The 25,803-nt window shown below is 37.9% G+C and overlaps 1 protein-coding gene across 10 annotated transcripts in view; it reads right to left on the reverse strand.

The window, feature by feature from the left end:
• Creb1 (cAMP responsive element binding protein 1) overlaps nt 1-25,803 on the reverse strand; it is a 60,307-nt gene that overhangs the window by 33,335 nt on the left and 1,169 nt on the right. For 4 of the 10 annotated variants that reach the window (XR_003378173.1, XM_026786150.1, XM_026786151.1 and 1 more), the window contains exons 2-5: nt 9,484-9,692; nt 9,169-9,290; nt 3,034-3,180; nt 2,298-2,339 (exon numbers count right to left, since the gene is read on the reverse strand). Coding sequence is in view for 9 of the 10 variants with exons in the window: in XM_026786150.1 (XP_026641951.1) it covers nt 2,298-2,339; nt 3,034-3,180; nt 9,169-9,282 (303 nt within the window). In the remaining variant the exon portion in view is untranslated. The remainder of the gene's footprint in view (nt 1-2,297; nt 2,340-3,033; nt 3,181-9,168; nt 9,291-9,483; nt 9,693-25,803) is intronic. The other 6 variants (XM_026786152.1, XM_013351662.2, XM_005361475.3 and 3 more) reach the window with 5 other exon arrangements.

The raw sequence follows: 25,803 nt of genomic DNA on the forward strand, positions 1-25,803 counted from the left end.
AAAAAAAAACCCCACAAAAGCTACCCCTCCTCCCCTTAAGTCAGATGACAGCAATGCTGTGTAAGGGCCACAAAAGCACCATATTATATAAGGTTTTCACTGCTGTCCCCATCATATCACAAAGCATGAAAAAATGTGTCTACCAACACCGAGTCTCCAGCTGCTTTCCTCCTCCTTATTCTACTTAGGGAGCCAGCACTATCATGCTATTCTTTCAAATTTCAAACATGTTCATTTCCACATCTTTGGACTGTTTTTATCACTGGCCTGGCTCAGCTGCCTTTCCTGTCTTCTGGTATTTGCTCTCTGTGTTCCCCAACCACCTTAAATGAATTGCAGCAACCTTCCCTTTGCATCTTGATCTGCCCTTTCCCCTGTTTTATTAACCTCTGAGCACTGATCCTCACCTGACATATTTTATTTTCTCATAGTGTGTCTTTCCACTCACATGTGATCTTCATGAGAACAGAGGTATTGTTTGTTCACTGCTGTCTCTGATAGCACCTAGAACAGTGACTGCACACAGCATGTGATCAATAAACATTTGCTGAAGAAATGGATATAATAATTTAAAGTAATAAAATCTATAAATCCTTTCTGGTACATTTTTAGAGAGTACTATATTGATATGTGGCCCAAAATGGTAAGTGCCACTCCCAACCCTGTACACAATGAGATGTGATTTGTACGCGGAAGAATGTATTGGGGCAGCAGAGTGAAGCTGTACATGGAATACTAATACAGCTCAATCTCTGATAGTACTATATTAAGATGTATCAACAGAAGTACCACTGTTCTTATTCTCCCATTGAGAGACACATACCCTGGATATTTTGGGAATTTTATTCTCTAATACTAACATTCTACCATCTAGAAGTTTGAGGACACTTTCACTCTGTTTGATAACCTCTTCTAAACCACTATCACTGAGTTATTAACACTAACATTGCTAACTGGCTGAAATAACTGTAAGTTTAACACATTCTCCTGGTTTAGAGTATGTAACAAAAAATATACAGATACATCTTCATATAATCCACGTTTCAAGGAGTCCAACTTTTCTCTTTTAAATGTTTTTAAAATTATATAGCTCACTGTGATGAAAATGTATTCTTGAAAAAACAAATATATTTTTCTAACAAAGTTAAGGACATTTACTACTTGGGTTTAAGTTATGTTGCCCCCAAATAAGATTAAAATTAAGAAGACAAGCAACAATTAAATATCACATTTTCTTAAGGACTGTAATACACATTTTGTAGCCTAGATTTTATTTCTTAATTAAAATAAAACCTTCTTAAGTGAAAAAGAAAGAAAGGGCCAATGTGCTCAATGTCAGTTGATTATTACTATGTAAAGAAGGTCCAGCCTCTAAAACTCTTGACTAGCAGACCATGTTCTCTCCATTCTGCTCTAGAGAAGAATTCAGGTATGGAATCAGCAATGAGATAATATCGAGGATGACAACGTAGCATTCAATGAACAAAAACTAAGTCAAAAGACTACTTATGATTGTAGTTTCTAGAAACAGGCCTTTATTTGAATAATACTGTCACCAACTTGTTAATAAAGTCCATTCCCAGTATCTTCAGGATTTCACAAGACAACAGCTTTCTACCCCCTTTAGTGGTCAAGCAAACCAAACGAAAGAAAAAGTAGAAGAGGTAAAGCTGACACCCTGACATGGGTTTGGATGACAGTAACAGAATGGCTGTTCTAGGACAGAGGAGGAAGCACTCCTCCCCCATGCAATTATCAGTCAGTTTTGGCTACCCTACATGGAAAATGCAACAGCTCTCATCAAAAACAATTAAGGCTGAGCAAGAGAAATCTAAGATACACCATATAGTAAATGCGGAAGAAAAGGAGAAGCCTGTTGAATCTGGAAATTTTCCTTAAAGTAGGAAAGGGTGCGAGGGAAGAAGGGAGACAAAGCAGTTCGAGTGAAAAGAATCCACTTTGTTTAGTTCTTAGGGTCACCAGGTCACAACACCAGAAAGGCATAATTCTGGCAAGCTCACAGTATTTCAGCCATTGGACTTCCCCTCTAACTGTCCAGTCCCCAGAAGGTACGGCTTCCTCTTTGTCAGAGTGTTTATGCAGCTCTGGACTAGGGTTGGGGAGAGATGTTACAGAGGGTTAAGCAATAACCAAGTAATGAGTAGGTACAACACTCAGGCTGAGAGAGCTTGACGTAACCCTGAAATCCACGTTCACAGAGAAGGACAAAGACATAAATAATTTCTCACCTTCCTTTCTAAAAATAGTTTTCTTCAAATCTAGGACCTAGGACTCACCTGAGTTCCGGAGAAAAGTCTTTTTAAGTCCTTACAGGAAGACTGTGAAGTAAAAAATATGAAACGGGAGGCTGGGGTTATGGCCTACTTGCATGAATGTTCAGTCTTTGTTTTTTTTTTTTTTTTTTTTTTTTCTTCAATCGGCTGAATTGGCAAAGAAATACACTGCCACTGCTCTTGGGTCCCTAGGCCTAAGTAGTCACCTTCAGAAAGAGTGCCTTTATTCCCTTTTACCCCAAAGGAACAAACTCTCCAAAGAGTCAGACAGTATATGTGATACAATTAATGTCTTAGGATGGACCTCCTGAACATACTATTATTTCAAAGTTATAAAGTCTACCTTTTACACAGCCAATATTATGTCTGATGTGATCTCTAAGTACAAATCCTATCTCAGTCTTTTCCCCATACAAACTCAGGCTCACTGCAGGTTAACTTCCCTTAAATGAGGTACATCAGCCCCACGGGCCTTTCCCAAACATTTCCACTCATCACATGGATTTACTAATTTAAAATAATTTAAACAAATGCTTTTTTTCTGTAGATTAAAAAAAAGTAATTTTTCTTAGGTCTGTCCCTGCATATATAGCAGAAATATACAGAAACAACACATTCTTTTACTATGAATAAAATAAATCTACACTAGATGTGTCTTTATTTTCACAACTAATAAAAGGAGACAGAAACGGCTATAAACAAGTTGTTAAAGTATATGCAGAACTTTTTATACACATACCTGAACTGTCTGGACTTGTGGAGACTGAATGACTGACGGCTGGGCAGCCTGAATAACTCCATGGACTTGGACTGTCTGCCCATTGGGCAGCTGCACTAAGGTTACGGTGGGAGCAGAAGATGTCGCGTGAGCTGCTGGCATGGATACCTATGGAAACATGGAAAGCAATTACCATCACAGAAGCCTCTCAGGTTCAATATGAAGTAGCTTATAATTAGCAAAAGTATGACCTTCCTGATTGTAAGTATTTCAACAATGTGAAAGAAATCAATGATTTAATACTCTTTAAAAAATTTAAACATATACAAATCCCTCTTCCCCTCTACTTTTCAGCCTATCCCGAGAAACAAAAACAGTCAGTTATCTCATGTGGTATCTACCCAGGCATCCTAGTTATACTCTCAAGACTACAGAATACTTCCTTCATATGCTGCTTTACAGTTTCTGGCCTGCTTTGATATCTACTTTTGCTTTTTTATAAAATTAAAGGCAAAGTAATAAGAATTATTTTCACTTAAAGACAAAAACATATTAAGAGATTAATTCACCCAAGGTCAACAACAGACATGCTGGCCTTAAGCATCAAAATTTTCAGAATACCCTGGTGTTAAATAAACCATGTTTTAAAACCTTAACTTTTCAAATTTGGGCAAATAGGACTTACTAAGTTTAGAACAACACATTCTAAAATATATTATAATATTCTAGTTTATACTAATTATAAGCATGTCTTTTCATTAATAAGAAAGTATATGAATTATAATTAAAACTTTCAATTCCTCCATTCCAAAAAAAAAAAAAAATGACTAAACTGGTTAACAGGTGGTATTTTAGGATGTGGTGTGTGTGTGTGTGTGTGTGTGTGTGTGTGTGTGTGTGTGTGTGTAAAATACAGGGAAAGACACATACCACTGCTCAATGTCAGAAGCAGAGATACAGCAGCTCAAATGGTCTAATCATAAAAAAACCTATACACATTAAAAGAGTTTTCAAGCCAGGCACAGTGGCATGTGCCATTAAACCCAGTACACAGATGTAGGGAGACCTCTGCAAATTCCAGACCAGCCAGGAGTACAGTGAGACGCTGTCTCAAAACAAATAAAAATCTTGCATTTTCATCAATCAGAGTGGCATATGCTCATAATACCAATACTAAAGAGGTAGAGGCAGAAGGATGCTGCAAGTTTAAACAAAGTCAGCCTACGCTACCATTTGAGGCCCTGTCTTAAAAAGAAAAACCAACCTTCTCTATTCTGAGAATATAGGAGGAATAGCCTAGTAAGGTTTCCATTTTAGATAAGTCACTCTAGAGGCTGAATAACAGAGACACTTCAGTGGGAGAGCACTGGAGGTGGGGCCATGAGAAAGCCTATACGGTAGTTAGGGTAGGTGATAAAGGCCAGAAAGAGGGCAGTAGGTGGTAAGGAAAGGCTTTCTGAATGACCAGTGCAAGAGGGGAATTAAAAATGCTGCAGTGGCAAACAGGTTTGGGAGAGCTGGGGTTGTGGTGAAAGGTGTAGTACTGAACATGAATTTGCAGAGAAACACAGCAGGAAGGGGATGCTTCCATCAAGCTGGGAAAAAGATCTTTTGAAGACAAGTTATCTTTAGCACAAAAAATAAAACTAGAAGTTTTCTTTTCTTAGATGGCTACAAAATCTTTGTTTTTAGTTCTATTCTCTCTGGTCACTTGCAGTTATGTGTAATTTTACCTGGCTCTCTAAAAGTGCCGAGTACTCTGTATGCAGAGTAACATAGGTAGTCTATTCATAACGTCGGAATCCAAGAGCGAACTAAGAGGATGCGGTCCCCTCAAGTTACTCTGAGTTGTCTCATCTTAACTCCCTAGTTGTCTTCTTCCATGCACCCTTTAAAGGCGAAGCTAACAAGCTAGCTCAGTGACTTCTACCCTAGTTATTCCTAAGTTTTCCCACAGACATGTAGTCTAACATAGAGTACCAAACAGCCGGACTGCTTTCTTGTGTATGTGGGCAGGAAAAGACAAGTACTCTAGCTCTAACACCGGGTTTATCTCCAGCTCTCCTTTTGTCACTTTTATGACAGGGTTTCAATTGATTATCCGCTGACCTTGAACTTGGGGTTCACCTGCCTCAGACTCCCAAACAGCAGTTACTATAAGGCCTAGCTAAAACTCCCATGTATTCCTGCTACCAGCACTACCATAGCATATCTGCCATGTTTTTATTTTATTTGCTGTTATTTGTGCCTGCTATGCCTGTGAGGCACTTTCCTATCACAGGTGTCTGACCTTTGATATTGTCATGTACAAATGTGTTGGGCCACATTCACAACTACCTTGGGAACATGTGGCCTGGTCCCAAGTGAAATACGCTTGAGAGGTGGTTCTCAAGGCACACAGACGTATTCAGTTTTTACAACACTCTATCATGGAACCTATTTTTCAGTTTTAAAATCTATTATAAATATCTCTGTATATTTACTAAAAATATGACTACATAATAGAATGTATTATAGAATTTGTTTAATAAGTCTTATATTACTTTTTACTTGGATTTATTAAAATTTTACATTCTCATCTGGGTGGTGAATGTCTGTAACCCTGAGACTGAGGAGGTGAGGCAGGACTGCTCTAGTGTGAGGCCAGCCTAGGGACACAGTGATGCACTGTCTTAATAAACTAAAACCGCACATTCTCATCATCAAAACCACAGGAAAATAGGATGTATCATTTTATGTTGATTATCTTTCTTATTTACACTGATTTTGTTTTCTTGCCCCTCCTATTCATTGACAAAATCATAATCATCTTATCTTGCCTTAGCTTTACAATGTTTTCCTAGCATTTAAAAGCTGGTATTAAAAATTTATACAGAGTCAGAATTAACAGGAAGTTATGTTAAAATCTATGACACACACCTCTCTCGAAGGCTCAGGGAACACAGTACAAGAGGAGGTGGAGCGACCGTAAGAGTCAGGAGGGAAGGAGTGCTGTGAAACCCTTTGCTCTGGACAGCACATTGCTGTTACACTAACTCAAAACGGTCTCCTTACCTGCATAGGAGTTGTATGGATGGAGCCTATAACGTTCTATCATGGAGAGAATGGAGGGGGGGCTTCACAAGCTCTCTGAGGAACTAGTAGCAGTTCATGGTTGCTCGGAGGACAGTCATTTTCTTTGCTAGTACAACCACTTGCAAGTCCACACTTCAGTAACGCCCCCCTCATGCTCATGTAAGCCGCCATAATTAAACTCAGTGGGTCACAACAGTAACAACAACAGAAGGACATCAGAGTGGAAGGACCTTGGAAAGAAGGGGTCATGAGCATGACCCAAATATATTATATGACTGTATCAAACTGTTAAAAACTAAAAGAAAAATTTTTTAAAGTGTTGTGTATTTGTAAAGGAACTTAGATGGGCAAATAAAAAAATGTAATTGTAACAAGATAAGAAGAAAGGAGAAAAGCTTTCTTAAAGTTCACTCTTGACTACACATTTTACTTTTAAGTCTTAAGTGCTGGAGGGCTGCCTAATGATAAACTGAGCATGTTCCCTTCTGAATTCCAAATTATATTTCATGAAATTGATTTCACTTTTATATGTATAATCATATAAATGTGGAAACTAGGAAAGGAGGCAACAGAGTTTTCTAGGTTGAAGAGCAGATGGATTAATAGTAACAAACTAAGAAGACCATAGATGGCCAATTCATGGAGGAAGAGAAAGCCTGATTTGTACCACAGAAATCCAGGTGCTGAGATCTCCAACTGTAATAGGTGGCATGAAAAGAAGGGCTGAAAGTAAGTAAAAGGGCGGTTGGAGGCTCTTAAGGAAGAAATGGATCCTTTCAATCCCTGTAGAAGAAAAGTCTGGCCCACAGAGGAGAACAGTGGAGAAGTACTACAGATAATGGGTCTTAACCACATAACACCAGAACAACTGGTCACTATTAAATCCCAGCCCTTTCTCTCCCTTGCCTCTGGGGGCCTAGTCAAACTCAAGGAGAAGGTCCAAGACACTAACAGTTAAGATCACCATTCCCCACAGTTAAGTTCATCCTTTGGAGCTATTGGACTCCAAATATATCCATGAAGCTTCCAAAGTAGCTTCTTAGTCATTTATATCTATCTACTTATCATTTAATGTTGAGGCATGAGCCCAAAGCTTTGCATGTGCTAAGTACAAGTTCTACCATACAATTCTACCTCCTCATCTCCCCCCACTTTAATCCTGGGCAGACATCCAGAGTGTTAAGAATTTGGTGGACGCCTCTACTGGGAAAGATGGAGACTGAAACAAATGGAAATGAAGATGAAGAGCTATATGAGCATCTAAAAAAGAGAAACTAAAAATAATCAGCAAAACAAGACAAAAATGAAAACCACCCCCCAAACAAACCCCTTCCCCTGAGGGTAGAAGAAGACACTGCCCTATGAAAAGGGAGAGACACTACGGACACACCAAAGGACTACCCAGGGAACAAACACAACACTTGGAAACATGTTAGCAAAATAAAGATTCAAAAGGTAGGATGGAGTGTATAGAAGAACGTCCCAAAAAAGCAGAGCAAAAAGGATGAAAAGCAGCAAAGAAAACAGGAGGAAAATAAAGAAACAAACAAAAACAGTCCCAGAAGCGTAATATCTGGATCACAAGGATCCTAAAAGACATACAAAACAACCACCAATTAACTGAAAGAAACTGCCCCAAAGTGATGATGTGAATTTTGACTGTAAGAGGGGATGACTAAAAACAGAGATCAGAAATGAACCAATTTATTAATACTTTTTATATGTAGAGACCTAAAGTACTTTATAATATGCTAGATATAAGAAATGAATTTGATCTCAAATTTTGTAAACAACACTAAGTGGACCATAGAAAATAACTGATAATTTTCAAGAAAGTCTTCTTACCAAGAATTCTTATGCCAGCTAATCTTTTCATGCTCTACCTTATCAAGAATACAAATTCCCAAAGAAAGTCATGAGAAGAGAAAGAATTCCCAAGATGAATATATATATATATATATATATTGAGGGAACAACCAGGCCAGAAGAACACATGTTGAAGGCTGTCATCATCAAGAAACCTGCTTAGCTAAATGCTCAGATGAGCCCCAACTTCTCTGAGTATGTTGTACTAAGCGTGTATTCACTAAGTGCTGCCTTGTCTGATATATTAACTGTCTTACCTGAGATCTGCAGGGGAAACCCTGTTTTCTTACGAGAAAAGACAGGCAGCCTTTCCTGTTCCTGCTGGAGCTCCAGTATCTGACTCACACCCACCCTCATCCCATCTGTGGCAAGCCCTTTATTTCTCAGGACTTACTTTGAACAGTCATTTCCACTGCAGATTCTTAGCTGAGCTAGGGCAAAGCAAAGCCTCTGGCAGGATTATTTTTCTCGGGAGCTTCACTTTAGAGAGGAACCAGCCAGGCATGGCTGTGTATACCTTTAACCCTAGCACTGTGGAGGCAGAGGAAGGTGGATCTCTCTCGAGTTTGATACCAGCCAGGGCTACACAGAGACATTCTGTCTCCAAAACTGGGGAAAGGAAGTATCGGTCTTACCCTACAGGTTTATATATATTTGTTTTTTTATATTAAGCACTGTTTTCATGAATATTGAGGTAAAGATTTGTTAATAAAGAATAAACAGGCGAGAGAAAAACAGTAAATATAGAGATGACGGCCTTAAGGACAGGATACTTAAAACCAGACTAAATGTACTTAAAATGCACAGGGGAGAGACTGCTATCATTCTTAGGACTGATTCAATTTGCTCGCTTAATCTGCTTTTTAGTACCAGACTATATAAACTTAGGTTTCCAAATATATCTGTACCTCCAGGTCCCAAAATAAGTCTGTGTGGTATTAAAACAGAAACAAACAAACAAACAAACAAAAAAAAAACAAGGCAGCTGTCATAATCAAGGTTTTATTGCCTTGAGAGGGCCAATTAATTTGTTATTAAAAAAGTAATTATTTCTGGATCATGTCACTACACAAACTATATTAATGTTTAATGATGCATTTTACTGTTAATTAGTCATTACTATCATTTCTAAACATACGCTAATACTAATAGTGAGTCGGCATTCTGATACTCTCTTGGAAGAGACACAGCCTGGATCTCTCCATGTATTTATACCTGGGCTAATGTGGCAATCTGTGGTTGTGCTTGAGCTGTCATTTGTTGGTTTTCAGCTTCTGTTACAGCAGCATCTCCACTCTGCTGGTTGTCTGCTCCAGATTCCATGGTCATTTAGTTACCTACAATAATATGGAAGAACGTTACAAGCACTACAGTGCTTTGTACTTTCGTGACTTTAAAGGCAAACTTAAAGTTATAAATAGGTCTATGTGATGGTTAGGTTATTAAATGCACTTAGAAATCTAGTTAAAACAGAATAGAGCTGACCTTTTACTCAATTTGTTCAAATCTGCTGAGCTATAAACCTAGTACCTTCAAACAACAAACAATGAAGAAATTCAAAGTCTTCCTTGGATGTGTCTTGCTAACAGGAAATAGGGATGGTCCCTCTCATGACTCTTCCTTTACTAACGAGGAGGGCAGAGGGCAGCAAAGCTCATTCTCTCAAGCTGCACAGGTCAGGTTCAGAAAGAGGGTAGAGAGCAGGGCGAGCATCAGGTCCCTCCTCTAGGCATTTCCTCCTGTCAGAGCAAGAAGCAGAGCAACTGTAAGCCACGCACTAGTAGACAAAAGATACCAAGGCAAATCAGCCCAAGTTTCAAAAGCCCACACAGTGGACCACAGAGGTAAAAATGTAAGATTAAAGCCAGAGCCTCATCAGAGACTCCACTCCTCAGTCATGGCAGAGTGCAACACAGAAGCAAAACACATTTTGAAATACTTGACTGTCAATACTGAACTCTAGCACATGTAGAGCCCATTTTGCTAAGAGTTTTGCAGATCTGTATAGTGCTCTGGCACCTAATGGCAGCAGAAGTCAGTGGAGCAGAGCCCCTAGCAGCAGTGGGTACAATAGATTAGTAAATTTTCAGGTAACAAGAAGCAACCCTTTCTAAATATTACCAGACAAAAATGAATGTACTATGAGCAATATCTATACTCATTCCTCACATAACGGAAAATCTCAATGCTTTACCAAACAACTCTAAAACTAAGAATCAAAATTGACACATCCTTATGATCATTATAATACTATCAACATGTATCAAATATTTAATACATCATTATTTATTTATAAGTTTAAAATGATGATAAAATGTTTCTTCAGAAATTAGTATACAAAGTTAGAAATACTAGCACCCATAAAACACAGACGACAAAGTAAAAAGGTCACAGACTTGACAAATGGTTATTTAAAACAGTCATAAAGCCACCAAGACACTGGGAAAATAACTGCTATCAGTGCCACAAAATCATCAAAGTTGGAATACTGAGTCAGTATGAAACTTTTATAAAAATGCAGTTAAAAGGTATTTGATGTAGAATTTGTTTTAAGATCATAAAATCATCTTTAAGAGACCTATGAAAAGAATTACTTTAGTAAAAAGAGAACTGTCTACAACATAATGACATTAAATGGAAAGGAATCTCATTTACGTTAAAAGCACACACACAGACAAAACGGAAAACCATAGATGTCACGCTGCATCCACGGAAAGTGTGAGAAATGAAACGCTTAGCTGGAAGTGGCAACTGCAGGGCTTTTATAGGATGACAAGTGTCTGGTATTCTTTTTACATACTTTACTATCAGTACTGGTTGGAGATTTTTTTCCTTCTAAAGATTCAAGAGTGTTTGCACAGTTTAAAGAAAAAATATCAACATCAAACGTCATGAATAACATTTCTGAGCTATTGACTAAAACTATATTTCAATAGTGATTTGGAGATACCCACTGACATCTTCTCAAATCTCACGTTAAAATTACCATTTTGGCTGACTGTTTGCTCTATTTACAAATGGAGGAAAAAAACCTGAAATAACCTGGTTATTATTCCCTCATGAAACTTTAAATTATCATAACAGTTATACTCTAAATTTTTTTAAAAATATATAGTATGTAAAAATAAAACAATTAAAACAATTTAGCTATCCAAAATTTATCTATACTTCTGACCTGGAGGAAATGACATGTGGAACAAAGAACTCATTTCAGGAGCAACAAGTGAACACTATAATGCTCCCTTTGCAGATAAAATGTACACAATCATTTATAAAAACTTTATTCCAAGCCGTACGTACTTTGACAGCTACGCTGCCATCCACACACAGTTTCACTCTACCACTTGATCAAAGGCAATCTGCACATGGGTCACATTTTTTTTGTTTCTATTTACAACACACTGAGATTACTTTATTTAAAAAAAAAAACTAAAGTATAAGGCTTCTTTTGAGATTTTGGTTTAGAAAATAGCATTCAGTACTAAATCATAATAAAAGAACAGAAAATTTAAGTAGTTACAGCCACAGACACTCAAAACAGGGCTATGATTTTCTTATTTCCCCACTCTAATTAGATAATATTTTCTCATTGAAGTTATGGTTTTTCCAAGAGCTACAAGCCCCCAACTAAACTGCTAGTATTTTATTATCACTTCATGCAGATGGCTACCAGCCCTTACTCAGGGCAGGGATCAAGCTTAAACTGTTAACTTTTAGCTTAAATAGATACCAACCAAATTGGCAACAGCAAAATTGTGTCTTTCATAAGGAAACAGTGTTGGTAAGAATTTTCATGCAGATGAGAAGGTTCTTGGACTCAACTACAACAGATATTCTTCTTTTGATTTTCACCTTGAAGGCGACACAACAGAAATCTGCGTGCTGGACTGAGCTGACAGGATCATTCATGTCCCACTTCAAAACTTGTGCCATTTATGTCCTCTAGTATGGGAAGAACAGACTGTGTAGCAACATGTTTAGAATCTTCAGATTTTTCATCAACCCAACTGTCATATCCAGACACAGATTAACCTATCAGAAACAATTTGTGGGGTCCTGAACAAGAAAGAATATAAAAATTAGCCCTGGGGTGGAGACAAAGCAGGGAAAGCGGCTTGCCATGCAAGCCTGGCAACCTTAGTTTGATCCCTGGAAGCCCTCTCAAAGGTAGGAAAAACAACAACAAAAAAAACCAACCAAACAAACAAAAATTCGACTCCACAGTCATCCTCTGACTGCCATCACTACTACCCCATCACGGGCACAGTGGTATTTTTTAATGATTGGACTAGGAATTTTTAAAGTGCAACGGGCTAACTCACAACAAAATAATTCCCTTTACTGATACATCCTTTATTAAAAATCGCCTTAAATTTTATCAATTTACATTATATACATTATTCTTATATGAAAACATTGTATCTGACTGTGCTGAGCATTGATCAAACTACTAAGAGAAAACAAAAGAATGAAATCCTAGACAACTTTTCCTCATAGAGTTTATATTCCACTGTGCAGAACAGGGCAAGAGAGCAGGCAAATAAAATATCTACCCCGGCAGATGGTAGAAGTGTGCAGGAATACCAGACCAGTAAAAATAGTGGCAGTATTTTGGGTATATTGTGGTATATTCTTCAGTATTACGAAGGCTGATCACTGAACCTGTCCTAACAAGTAGCATTTAGTTCTCCTAAGCGGCACCTACACAGAAATGTGCTGTATCAGAAATAACTTTGGCAGCAATACCTCTCTGTCTACACCAAGTTAACACAAATGAAAGCTCATCAACGCCAGTCAAACCGCCAAGTTTACAATCACTAAGGGAAAAGGAGGTTGTGGACCTTCACTTTTTCTTCATTTTTGTTCTCATCTTCCTAACAACCTCAATTCTTTAAATCCTCAATAGTCTACAAGTTTTGGAAAGCAAATCCGTTTTCAGGGGGCTGTAGATGGTTGAGTAGTGACGAGTACATACTGACAGCTCTTGCAGAGCCCTATTGGTTGCTAGCACCCACATCAGGCAGCTCGCAATAACCTGTATCTCCAACGTCAGGTGATCCAAGGCTGTCTCCTGGCTTCTGCTAGCACCTGCACTAACACGTTTGTCTCACATATGCAGGCATGTTTTTAAAATAAAATAAATCTTTAAAAAAAGAGAACAAATCCATCCTCATAACATGGCTATTTAAGCCTCTAAATTCACAAATTTAATTCTTTTCAAGATGTGAGATAAAAGTTCAAAGAAATGAACTTCTAACTAATGGAACACATGCTGTTTAAGATGGAAAGGACCTCAATTAAAAACAAGGAAAGATTCCCCAGCAGAAGAACAAGCTCATGAACTCATTTTCATCTCCTAAAATTCCAGGGATTTAAGGGAACCACATAAACAGAACTCTGAGGTTTCCAGGGCAACTTGAGGAGAAGGCGTATTGGGGCAATTTTAAAACTGTCTAGGGCTAGAGATGACTCAGCATCTAAGAGTGTGCACTGCTCATTCAGAGGCCTGCACTTGCCTTCCATCAGCTCACGCTCGGCTCTAGTTCTATCTAGCTCTAGGATCTGACACGTCTGGCCTCAGCATGCACCTGCACTTACACGCACACACCTACACACACACACACACACACACACAGAGAGAGAGAGAGAAAGAGAGAGAGAGAGAGAGAGAGAGAGAGAGAGAGAGAGAGAGAGAAATCTTTAAAATAAATCTTACAATTCTGTTGTTATAAATACGCAAAAGTATACCCACCATGGGATACAGTAATTTCTAGTTGTTTTGTACTTGTTTTAGTTTTTCAAAGAATTTAAAATTAAAAGTCTTGCCAACCTGTCCTTCCACCTCTGATAGGTGCTTCTTCCTGAAGTGTTACTGAAAAAGGTAAGAAGTCCAGCTTCTGTATGACAGAGGTTATCTCACAGTCAATAACCATGTGGTACTGCCTGCACTCCTCTAAAGTGCTTTACCCCTGTAAAGTTCTTCCTGGCTGTCACCTCAAAACATTCGCTATTTGTCTGCTTTGATATGTCTAGTCTACCAGAATTGAAATGTATGTAGTCAATACTTAAAACTGAGCAATGTTCCAAGTTTCTGAGACTACTAGTTTCCTGGTAAATACAGCATCCCTTCACTGAAACTAGGTAAGAAATAATCATATTCAGTCATCATATGCACACCATTTTAGACACATACCTTACTCAATACTCATTAACCCAAACTGTCTAAAGCCGAGATTCGATAATGAGTGAAGACAGGCAATGAGATCAACTAAAATAAATAGCTACCTACACCAAGTTGATTAAATCTGTTCTCAAAATATCTGAGCCCTTCAAAACAAGGTCTTTTTTAAACAGAAAATAAATCTATACTTAAATCTCTTCTCTAGATAACAGAAGACAAAAAAAGATTTAACATGAAGGCGATTGTAATGTACTGACTTAAATTAATTCTAGGGGCTGGAGAGAGAGCTCATCAGTTAAAAGTGTTTGCTTACTCTTCCATGGTCAGCATTAGCTACCCCCAACACATCAGATGGTTTACAACTGCTTTTAACTCCTGTTCTAGGAAATGAGACACACTCGCCTGGCTGCTGCAGGTACCCAGAAACACATGGCACACATACACACACCACATCACACCGGTAAACCCTTGAATAAATTCTAGAAAGGCTTTACTTTCCATACTTCAAAGACAATCTGTAGCAACAGTGAACACCAGCATAACCTAACCACCACTCCATGTGGACATGGCAGACAGCAACACTGCAATACTACTGAATAAATCCCGATTTATTTGCTTAACTCAGAAGAATTTTAATTTCAGTATTTATGGCTTACTGCAGTTTTGTAATTACCATGCTATGGGAGTGCCAGTCTTAAAAAGTTTCATAGCTTAGGAAAAAAGAGTTCTCAAAGTGAGTATTCAGCAAGAGTGAACTAGGGAAGTGTTATGTGATTTGTGTAAACACTGTGTAACTTATAGCAGTCATTTATGAATATCTAGTATATAGTTCTTTTCAAGAAGAAAGTTGAAAACTCCAAGTTTCTCATCTTGCTTTCTCATTTTCTTTCAGGTGAGCCTCCACGCGGCTCAGAGAACAAGCTTCCTTGTCTGAGCAACAACAGACAGTGCTGCCTGGCAGGCAGCTGCAACTATGCAGCATGTGACATGCTAAGGGCTTGGTTTCTTTTCAAATGATGGCATTAGTGAATTTAAAAAAATATTTATTCACCATGTACATGCGCAAGAATGCAGTCAGAGGGCAACTCTATAGTGGATTCTCACCTTCTGTTAGTCGGTCACTGCGACTGAACTCAGGTCATCAGGCGTCACAGCCGGTACCTTTACTCCTGAACCATCTCACTGGCCTGGTCTCCCAGGGCAACATTTTCATCCCACCTCTTCCCAGTGAACTTCATTTGCAAACACTCATTTCATACAGCTTTTCATGAAGCTGACCCTTTAGGTAACGTCTAAAGGAAAGTGCCACCAGACGGACCAGGAAGCTGGCTTCTTAGAAACAAGGACTATACACCTTCAAAAAGTAAATACTTTTATAAAAGTGTTTCCATATTGAAAGAGTGAAGCAGTCTTTACATTTGAAGTTCTGGTTTATAAACTAATTCCGTTCCCAAACTGTAAAGACCCCGAAGTTATGACCGGAAGTTAAATGTTCAGTATTCTATTCGATGTGGTTGTGTGAGGCCACTACATTCAATGGACACTGACTGTCCACGTGCTTTTAAGAGGTCTGTAAGTTGAAGAAGCAGTGTTAATTATTTTGAAGTAGGTCTTGAAATGCTTTTCTTGGTGAAATGTTTACAAGTCAGATAGGTTAGACCGCTGCTAGGGCATGGCTCACAGACAGGTAGGGATGCTGAGGTCTGTAAGGAATTTGCAGGCTTCAGGGCTATCCTCTCAGTCACCAGTATTAAAGTGGAGAACTGTAAACATAGTCAACATTGAAACCCTACAGAATATAAAGAAATACGCAAATCACTTTAATTATATGTTGCTTACCAGTCCGTCAGCAAATGAAAAAAATAAAAAACAAAAAACTCAAAAAACAAAACAAAACAAAACCCAAAGCTCTAGCAGACTATATTTAAAGCAGACACGGATATTCTGTGAAGCTGACAAATGGCTTGTAGACAATGGCACAAATTTTATGTATTTGTATTGTATGTATTTATTTTTCACATTTGGGTTTATTTTTGGTGTAACACACTGTGAATGTGGACAAATATATTATGACACGCATTCACCATTATAGTATTATTATACAGGGAATTTTCTTTATGTATGGTTTTGAGTAGACATCTGAAGTTCAGTATTTTTATCTTTAGTCTTGAAATAATCGACATCAAGCCCAACTTTCCAGGTAGACATACTTTTTCATTATTATTTTGATTAACACAACTTCAATACTATTCTTTAAAGGAAGACACTACTATATAAAACATCAAAATTAATAAAAACTCAAAGTACAAATCACCTTAAATCATAAAAAATAAATTTCCTCTTTAAGTTAAAAAAAAAGGATAAAAAAAATCTGCAATTAAACTGAGCCTGGTGGTGCACACCTTTAATCTCAGTACTCGGGTGTGGTTGTGCAGAAGCAGGTGGATCTCTGAGTCCAAGACCAGCCTGGTCTACTGAGCAAGTTCCAGGCCAGCCAGGGCTACACAGAGAAATTCTGCTAAAAGAGACAAGTATAAAGCAAACTTATGGCCTAGTTCCTTATAAATATTCCCTCTAAACAAATATTACTATTTAATTAGCTATTTAAAACCGCAAACTTCCATTTGGAAATGATGACTGGGATAAAAGAAATTGGGGAGGGATTATATGACTTGGCACTTATTGTTATCTCTCTATTGATACAGATCTGAGGAATGAAATAAAAAATTAATTCATTTTTCAATGACCTACGCTAGAATGTTTTACTCCAAGTCATCTATTTATAAATTAAAACTGAAATTTCTTAGAGACAAACTTTAGTAGTTATTAATAAAATAAAAGCTTTGAAATCTTCTTCCAGAGAGATAATGATACAAAAAAAATGCTTTCCTATGACAGTGAGTTCATCCTTTACACTTCAAAGGACAGTTCAGTATTTCTAAAAGACGAACGCAGTATCACTCACCTCGTGTAAGCTTAAAAGTGAATTTCCCAAATAGAACAATTAAGTAAATACACTAATCCAAGCTGACACCATAAATTCACTCAGAAAGTAGCCAATTATTATGTCATGTTCAAAATTGTCACTTCTTGGTTCTTCGTTTTCTTTCACCAATCACTCCAAAAAAGGTATATGGACACAGACCAATGAAGAAGAGCAGCAGGCAGAACATAGCTCCACATACATTAGAGACTTCAATTGCTTTTCATTAAACAAATGGTATTGTTTGTTGGGCTTTCAGAGTTATTTGGAAAATATGACAATTAAAAGAAAAAAAGGAAAAATATTCAGTGAGGCGGTGGTGGCACACGCCTTTAATCCCAGCACTTGGAAAACAGAGACAGGCGGATGGATCTCTGAGTTTGAGGCCAGTCTGGTCTACAAACGCAGTTCTCCAGGACAGCCAGAGAAACTCCATCTTGAAAAAACAAGGCAAAGATTCTAAAGGCACAAGCAACAGAAGAAAAGAACTGATGAACTAGAAATAAAAATGAAACTATCCATGCCTCAAATAATAACATCAAGAAAGCGGTAGAGTAGGGTGTAGCAGCACACACCTCTAATCCCAGCACTAGGGAGGCATAGGAAAGGTAGGTATTATAAATCTGAGACCAGCACATAGTGAGTTCCAGGACAGCCAGAGCTATAGTAAGACCCTTGTCTTGAAAAGACAAAGGAGAAAAAGAGAGAGAGAGAGAGAGAGAGAGAGAGAGAGAGAGAGAGAGAGAGAGAGAGAGAGAGAGGACAATCAATAGACTGAGAGAGGAAAATGTAAATCATGTACCTGGTAAGGCACTTATACCTAGATTAATAATTCACTTTGAAAACAGGCAAAGGATCTAAATAGATATTTCTCAAAGATACATAAAAGACCAATAAACACATATGAAATGATGTCTAAGACCATTAGGGAAATAAAAATCAAAACCATAATGACATAGCTTTCTTGGCACCCACAAGAATGGATATAATGGAGAAATAGAATAGCAAATGTTAATACGGACATGGAGACATTATGGCCCTCATACACTGCTAGTGGGAATATAGAATATGTGCAGTAGCCTTAGAAAATGTCTTGACAGTTCCTCAAACAGCTGCAACTGGACTGACATAAGGTCCAACATTTTCCTTGATATCTAGGCAAGATAATGAAACTATGTCTACATTGTATCATTTAGTCAAAGTGTCCAAGAACTAATGAGTAAAATAATGAGTATAATATAGACTATTATTTGGCAACAAAAATTAATACTGATAAATACTATATGGGTGAACTTTGAAAATATTATGCTAAGAAGCTCACCACTATTAAGAATGCATCAAACGATTTCATTCATATGTAATGTCCAAAACAGATAATTTATAAAGCACAGAGCAAATTAGCAGTTGTCTAGGGCTGCTGTGTAGGGACTTTAGAGGGTGATGGTTTCTTTCTGAAGTAATGAGTATGTTCCAGGGCTGACTGTGGCAACAGATGCACAATTTGGTAACAACATTAAAAACTACTGAATTATATCTATCAAACAGGTGGATTATATATAGTAAATAACATTTCAATAAAGCTGATAGAGAAGCTATAATGTCTTTTACAATACACTGGAGGTCAAGAAATCTACATTTTAAGATAATTCAATGTATTTTCTATCTGAATATATATATTTATATATATATCTTGTTTCTTATATAAAACTTAAACTTGTGCCTCATATTCAGGATTCCTTATACTGTCAATCCACAGTGACCTAACACTCTCTTCACCAATTTGTATATATAGCAAGTTCACTGAACACCACTGTCCTCATTTTGTAGTATATTTTACTGCCTAGAATATACACTTCCACCTATACAAATTCTTCAATATTCTACTGAAATGGTGCCTGCCCACCAAAACTTGCCACATGAATTTTCAAAACTCTGTAGTTCTTCATGACAACAGTGAGGTGTCCTTGTACCACCATCCCCTACAGTGTGCACTTCAAGCTCTGTGGGTGAGAGACAGAATATGTACATTCTACTTATAGCACCTGAACAATCTTCACTTGCTATCCAGGAATTATTTTCTTAAGTACCTGAATACATTTCCCTGTGATTATTCTACCAACTACTAATTGATGATCAGCAAATGTTCCATGAACAAATTAGGTTGATAAATAGCAACACATAACAGCAGAATATTACTATTGTTATTTGCAGTGAACTATACTGCTTCTACTAAATCAAGAAACCTCTTTAAGAGTAATAATGCCTCCATGTTTCTTCCTGTCATTGTTAAGGCAAGCAGGGGTAAATCTCTCAATGTTTTATTAGATCCTGGTTAAATTAAACATTGTATGTTACATCTACATCATAACTGCAACCAGAATCTCACAAGCAAATAACCAGGTTATTAGGATACAACTGAAACTCATTAAACAAATCCTAGTTTCAAAGAAGATCCATTAACGTTCAGGAAAGAAAGCTTCCATCATTGCTGGCTGGTTACTTTCTGATCTACCCTTTACTCCTGCATCAAGGTCATTACTTAGCTATTCCCAATCAACTTACTCTTTCTTTTTTTATTGTTGTTTTGGTTTCAGCGATAGGGTTTCTCTATAGCTTTGGAGCCTGTCCTGGTATTCACTCTGTAGTCCAGGCTGGCTTTGAACTCACAGAGATCCACCTGCCTCTGCCTCCAGAGTGCTGGGATTAAAGGCGTGCGCCACCACTGGCCAGCTTTTAATTTACTGTTCTTCAACCAAGGATCAATCTTTTCTCCTTTCAGGACAAAAAAATCTGTAAATCCCCTAGATGACCTCTTCCCCAAACCCTGCTTTGATTTGTCTAGATCAAACCTATTCATGACAGGCTAGTGCTCTCATGGAGTTACATGGCCAGTCCTAACTACTGTTTGGAGATTTGTGTAAACAGCCGCTAGAACTACTTCGTAGTTCTGGATAATGTTGCATGGCTAGAATGTCTAATGTGTGAATAAGTTATAGATAAGTATGTATTATGGGAGGTACCACTTTATATTTATCTGCTAAAATGAATGAGAATATGAAAGATGTAATTCAATAGATAATCAAATATCTAGGCAAAATATAATAAAATACATTTTCAATGTCTTTGTCTGAAAAAATTAAGAGAAAAACATAAGACAAAAAAAATCAGAACTTAAGAGTGTGTACAAATTAAGGGAAGAAATGAATTTTGGAAAAAACTAAATGGCTACCCTTATTCATAATTTAAAAAAACTACATTTATAGATGTAATAAGCTTACACTTATTTTAAAACAACAATTCTAAGCCAGTCATGCCTTTAATCCCAACATTTGGGAAGCAGAGTTCAAGGCTAGCATGCTCAACAGTACAAGTTCCAGGACAGTCAGGGTTACAGAGAACATGACTCAAGAACAAAACAAACACAAACAGAACAACACCAAGAACAATGATTCTAATGAAACATTAAAATGAAGGAAGAACAAAATAGCCATTTCATGTTATCAGTTTTTATGTATCAATGAGCTGATTCTACCCCAGGAACAACTCAAACACACTGAGGAAACATTTGCCTTACATTTGCAAATACTCAGAAGTCATCTGCCTTTAGAACCTTCAAGTCTCTACCTGTTCTCATCACCAAATCTGTATAAACGCTCTGGCACACCTTAATCATGCAGCAGGTAAAAATAGCATGTTAATATTTTATAATACTAAGGAAACCTCCAAGTGACAGTAACAGCCTTATAAAACTGTAGGCTGTATGGCCACAACACTTTTGTTCTCAACTTATATCTACAAACAATGAAGTCTATCATGACAGGTTCACTTAATAACTAAAGAAAGAAGTGGGATGCGCTGTCTAGAAAATCTGTCACATGAACACATAAAATGCAGTATAGCTTAATGCTGCTCTTAGGAGCCAAGAAGGAAACAAAAAGACACTAAGACTCGTTTTCTGCTGAGGCTGAAATGTATTTTACTTAGTCCAGCTAACCAACTAGGGACTTTCAAGGGGGGGGGGGGTGGGACAGCGTGGTTCTCAGGAGACAGCTGTGCGTCAAACTATTCATTTTCTATTTAAACAAGAAATACTAATTACAACTAAGAAATTAAAGAGGCAGATGATTTCAAGTCCGAGACCAGCCTGGGCTACATAGTGAGTTCTAGCATAATCTAGACTACACACAAGACCCTCTCTCAGACAACCAAAATAAATATAAAAGAATCACCCTGCCTTCCAAACAAAACAAAAACACTAAATGAAACATTCTTATTTATCAATAGAGAAAACTGCCAATACTTTTTTGATTAAAATAATAACTGAAAGGTCAGGATGGTAAGAATTTTAATGAAACAAAGTCAAAGTCAGATTACACTTACCTTTTGAATCAACTTTTTTTTGTTTGTTTTTGTTTTTCGAGACAGGGTTTCTTTATAGCTTTGGTGACTGTCCCAGAACTAGCTCTTGTAGACCAGGCTGGTCTCGAACTCCCAGAGATCTGCCTGCCTCTGCCTCCTGAGTGCTAGGATTAAAGGCGTGCACCACCACCGCCGCTTGAATCAATTTATTACACATCAGCTTGTCCCTGAATACATCGTAATCTTTAGCTAAAGGCTTTTATAAAGTGGAGCTGAGAGATAAGGCAGTTCCTCTCACAAACTACCCCACTATTTTTCACTCAAATAATTCTTGCTTAAATAAAGTTTTTGTTTGAGACCAGGTTTCACTATGAAGCCCTGCCTACAATTTACTTGTAGACCAGGTTGGCCTTGAATTCAGAGATCCAGCTGGCGTAGCCCCCTGGGTGCAGGGATTAAAGGTGTGCACTACTACTACCAAGCTTGGTGGCATTACAATGTACAAGGTCATGTATGGTCTAGAAACAGAATCAGCTCACCTAAAGTTAATAGATTTAAGCATACCCATACTTAAAAAATACTTTCATAAAAGGACCCAGGCTGAAGAGATGAGTTGTTAAGAGCATTTATTGTTCTTGACGAGGACCCAGGTTTGGTTCCAGCATCCACATGGTGGCTCACAAGAAACTCCAGTTCCAGGGGATCAATCTGATGTTCTCTTCTGACCATCTCAGGCTCCTGCACACACACAGTGCCCATTCATACAATCAACCATACACATACATGCATACATAAAATTTAAAGATCTTTTTAAACGGTTTTTAAGTGCTTATACAAACCAATTGCAAAGTCATTATAATTAGCCTAGGCAATGAGTGTCATAGGGATGGACAGGTCTGCATAACATACTACTTTCCTGTGTGAAAAAGACACACACATTTACTTGTGTATGGAGAGTGCTTCTGAAGACACATGGGCTATTTTTGCTAAACTTTATGTTCTGTACTATAACCATCTGAATAATTAACTTAAAAAACAAAACTGAAAATACAAAAAAAGGACTGCTTTTTACTTCACCAAGAGTGCTCTCTTTTCTTTGATTATTTTCTAATGATAAATAACTGTTCCCAGCAGTTCCTTGAGAGTAAAGAGTGAAATTCCTCATTGGATTTGTGGGACTTTCTGGCCCAGTGTATTAAACACAGTAAGTCTGGAGAAATTAAGACACCCGTGAAAGGCCCCAAAGGTAGAAGTTAAAGCTAAGATGAACATTACAATTTGCTGAAGGAAAAGCCCTTTTTATTTATCTAAAAATACCAAAAGAATATGCTATTATTCTAATTGTACAAATGAGGAAACTGAGGCAGAGAAAGTAGACACTTTCCCCTGGTCACAAAATTACCAAGTGTAGGCACAAGACAGGACTGGCAATGCTGGGATTCGAACCCAGACTTGTAGTTTTTCCACAACAAATAGACACATCTCATGATATGTGTGTCACGGCAAGTGTTAAATATTCAAACCACCATGGACTACTGTCAAGTGTTACAACTGTATAGTCAAGTTCACACATGCACAGGGAATTGGTGTAATTATCTATTTCCTGATATTTGCTATAGTCTTAAGCTCAGATTTGAGCTCTAACTATTCAAAATATAAAAGTTAGTTCTGGAAGTAACACAGCAAGAAAGATGGTTATATGAATATATAACTGCCAAGTTTATATGGCTGCAACTGCCAATCTACCTGTTTATAGAACTAACATTTTACTTTTCAGTGACCCAGTGTAAGCATTGTCACAAATAATATTCTCTGATTAAAAAGGGCATATGAGATATTTAAAAAATACATAATTGATTTTCCACAACTACTCACAACAAACAAAAACAATGCCTTAGGAGAGACACTTTTACTTTTCTAAGAAAATAAAAATTGCTAATTTAGAGCTGATACATTAGCTTCTGAAAGTGGAAAAAGGAAATTTATGGATTGGGTTTCTGTTTCTTCAGGCTCTTGAGTGAAGTTTCATTCAAAAGTGGCTAACACTAGTTTCAAACTCCAGAAGAAATGTTCCTTTAGTATCCACTAGATACATTCTTTCAAAAAATAATTCATTAGCTTGCTTTTTGGTTTTCCGAGACAGGGTTTCTCTGTAGACAAGCTTTGGAGCCTGTTCTGGAACTCCCTCGCTTGGTGTACCAGGTTGGCCTTGAACTCACAGATCTACCAGTCTCTGCCTCGGAGAGTGCTGGGATTAAAGGTGTGTGCCACCTTTGCCAGGCTAATTCATTAGTTCCTACATGCACATGTCCATGAATAAACAAATAAAAAGTAAGTGAATGAATGGATGAGAGGAAGAAGGAGCAGCTTGATTTTTCCTGGCCCCTAGGAGCCAGGAGAATTACAATGCAGGCCAGGTTCCAGGTGAATGCTTGAAAACTAAAGCAGACAAAAAGTGTCCCAAGTATCCTCTGCTCAGTCAATCTGATTCTCCAAAAATAAAATTTAAAATATCTTTTGGTCAAGATTGACGAAAGACACACCAGAAAAAATCTTATTCTTAGAAGGAAAGACTCATTTTCATGTATCATCTCTATTGGTTTGTAAAAGAATCATTTGTAAAAACTAATTTACCAACATCATTACCATGTGTAAATTCTTCACTGTGTAGAGACAGAACTGTCTTCTTAATCCTATGGAAACATCTCCTCACCCCATCTTAATTTTCTTGACAATAGCAAATTGTTGAAGTGCTAAAGACTAACAATGCAACAAAGTTTCAGAGCCCTGACTGACACACAGAAAAATCAAACACAATGACTCTACTATCAATCAGCATTTATTCCTAACCAAAGGTCTTGCATGCAGCAATCACAACTGGTTATTTAAAAACAAACTGTGCATCTTTTAAAGCAAAGCAACTAAAATAATTACTTGGGGTTTTGCTTTGAAGTCAGGAAATGATGAGTAGGTGCACAAAATTTTAATAGATGGCACAAAAGTATCTTATGCTGCCGGGCGGTGGTGGCGCACGCCTTTAATCCCAGCACTCGGGAGGCAGAGGCAGGCGGATCTCTGTGAGTTCGAGACCAGCCTGGTCTACAAGAGCTAGTTCCAGGACGGGCTCCAAAAAAACCACAGAGAAACCCTGTCTCGAAAAACCAAAAAAAAAAAAAAAAAAAAAAGTATCTTATGCTAAATCTTTTTTTTTTTTGGTCTTAAGTATTTATTTTCCATATTATATGGCAGGCTCTTCTCTAATTGATTAAGATTTTTCCTAGGCTTAGGAAAATTCTGCTTTATAAATGCAGGATTGTCACCAGTGTTCATGGGATACCATGCTTCTTATGCTAAATCTTTAAAGGCAGATGTGATGCCAGGGGAGGCTACAATTCCAGTGCAACTTTTGAGAAGATATGGCAGGTTTAAATAGGTCATACTGCAATGCTCTTTCAATCTTTAATGTGTCAATGACTTTTTGACAGTCCCCTTTGCCAATGTTCTAGGTGAAGGGAAAAAAGATACACCACAACCTCCACCGGCTTGAATTGTCACAACCTCAGACTGGGATTACCTACTGCAATACATAAATAATGACTATTTTTAGAATGAGAATTATTTCGATCCTCTATTAAAGTTTAGACAGAAGTGTGTGAGAAACACGGCAAGGAGTGAGCAAGATTAAGGGGAGATCCGATGACTCAAAGCTTGGCAAGACTGCCTCCCCCCAATGATATCAAACAAAAAAGTACCTCAGCTAATATTCGTTTCTTAGAAGAGTTTCAGAGTGATGGCCCTCAAGTGATTATTATCTTATTGAAAAGGGTTAAAACCGAAACTGTTTTCAAACACCAGCTTCCCTTTTACAAGATCCCAACAGTTTCTGTAAAAAGTTATTACAAATATGTTTTCTTAGCACCCCTTTCCTTCCCAAAAGAATGCATTTCCATGACTACTGAGTTTTTGTTTTGTTGTTTTAATTCTTCATCTACAAAACCGAGGAATGAAGAAAATAGCCAAAAATCTCCCTTCGAGTAGCCAAGGGCAGAAAACAGCATTTTCTCCAACCGCGTGGGAGCAGGGGACAGGGGCAAGAACAAAATACAGCACCAGAGAAAACCTTGGGTTTCGAACTTTATTGCACCAAGAGCGGAGAGGAAAGCAGGTCGGATGTTGCGGCTCGTCCGCTCGCCGAGCGGGCTCCGCCAAGGCGGCAGCACCTTCACCTCCTCTGCCCTCAACTGTCGCCTTCTTCTTCCTCCTCCTCCTCCACCCCCCACGGGCACCCAGGCGGCGGCCCGGGCTTCCAGCCCGGCACAGCCGGGGC

This window comes from Microtus ochrogaster, linkage group LG4 (assembly GCF_000317375.1).
Source record: "Microtus ochrogaster isolate Prairie Vole_2 linkage group LG4, MicOch1.0, whole genome shotgun sequence".
Classification (NCBI taxonomy): Eukaryota; Metazoa; Chordata; class Mammalia; order Rodentia; family Cricetidae; genus Microtus; species Microtus ochrogaster.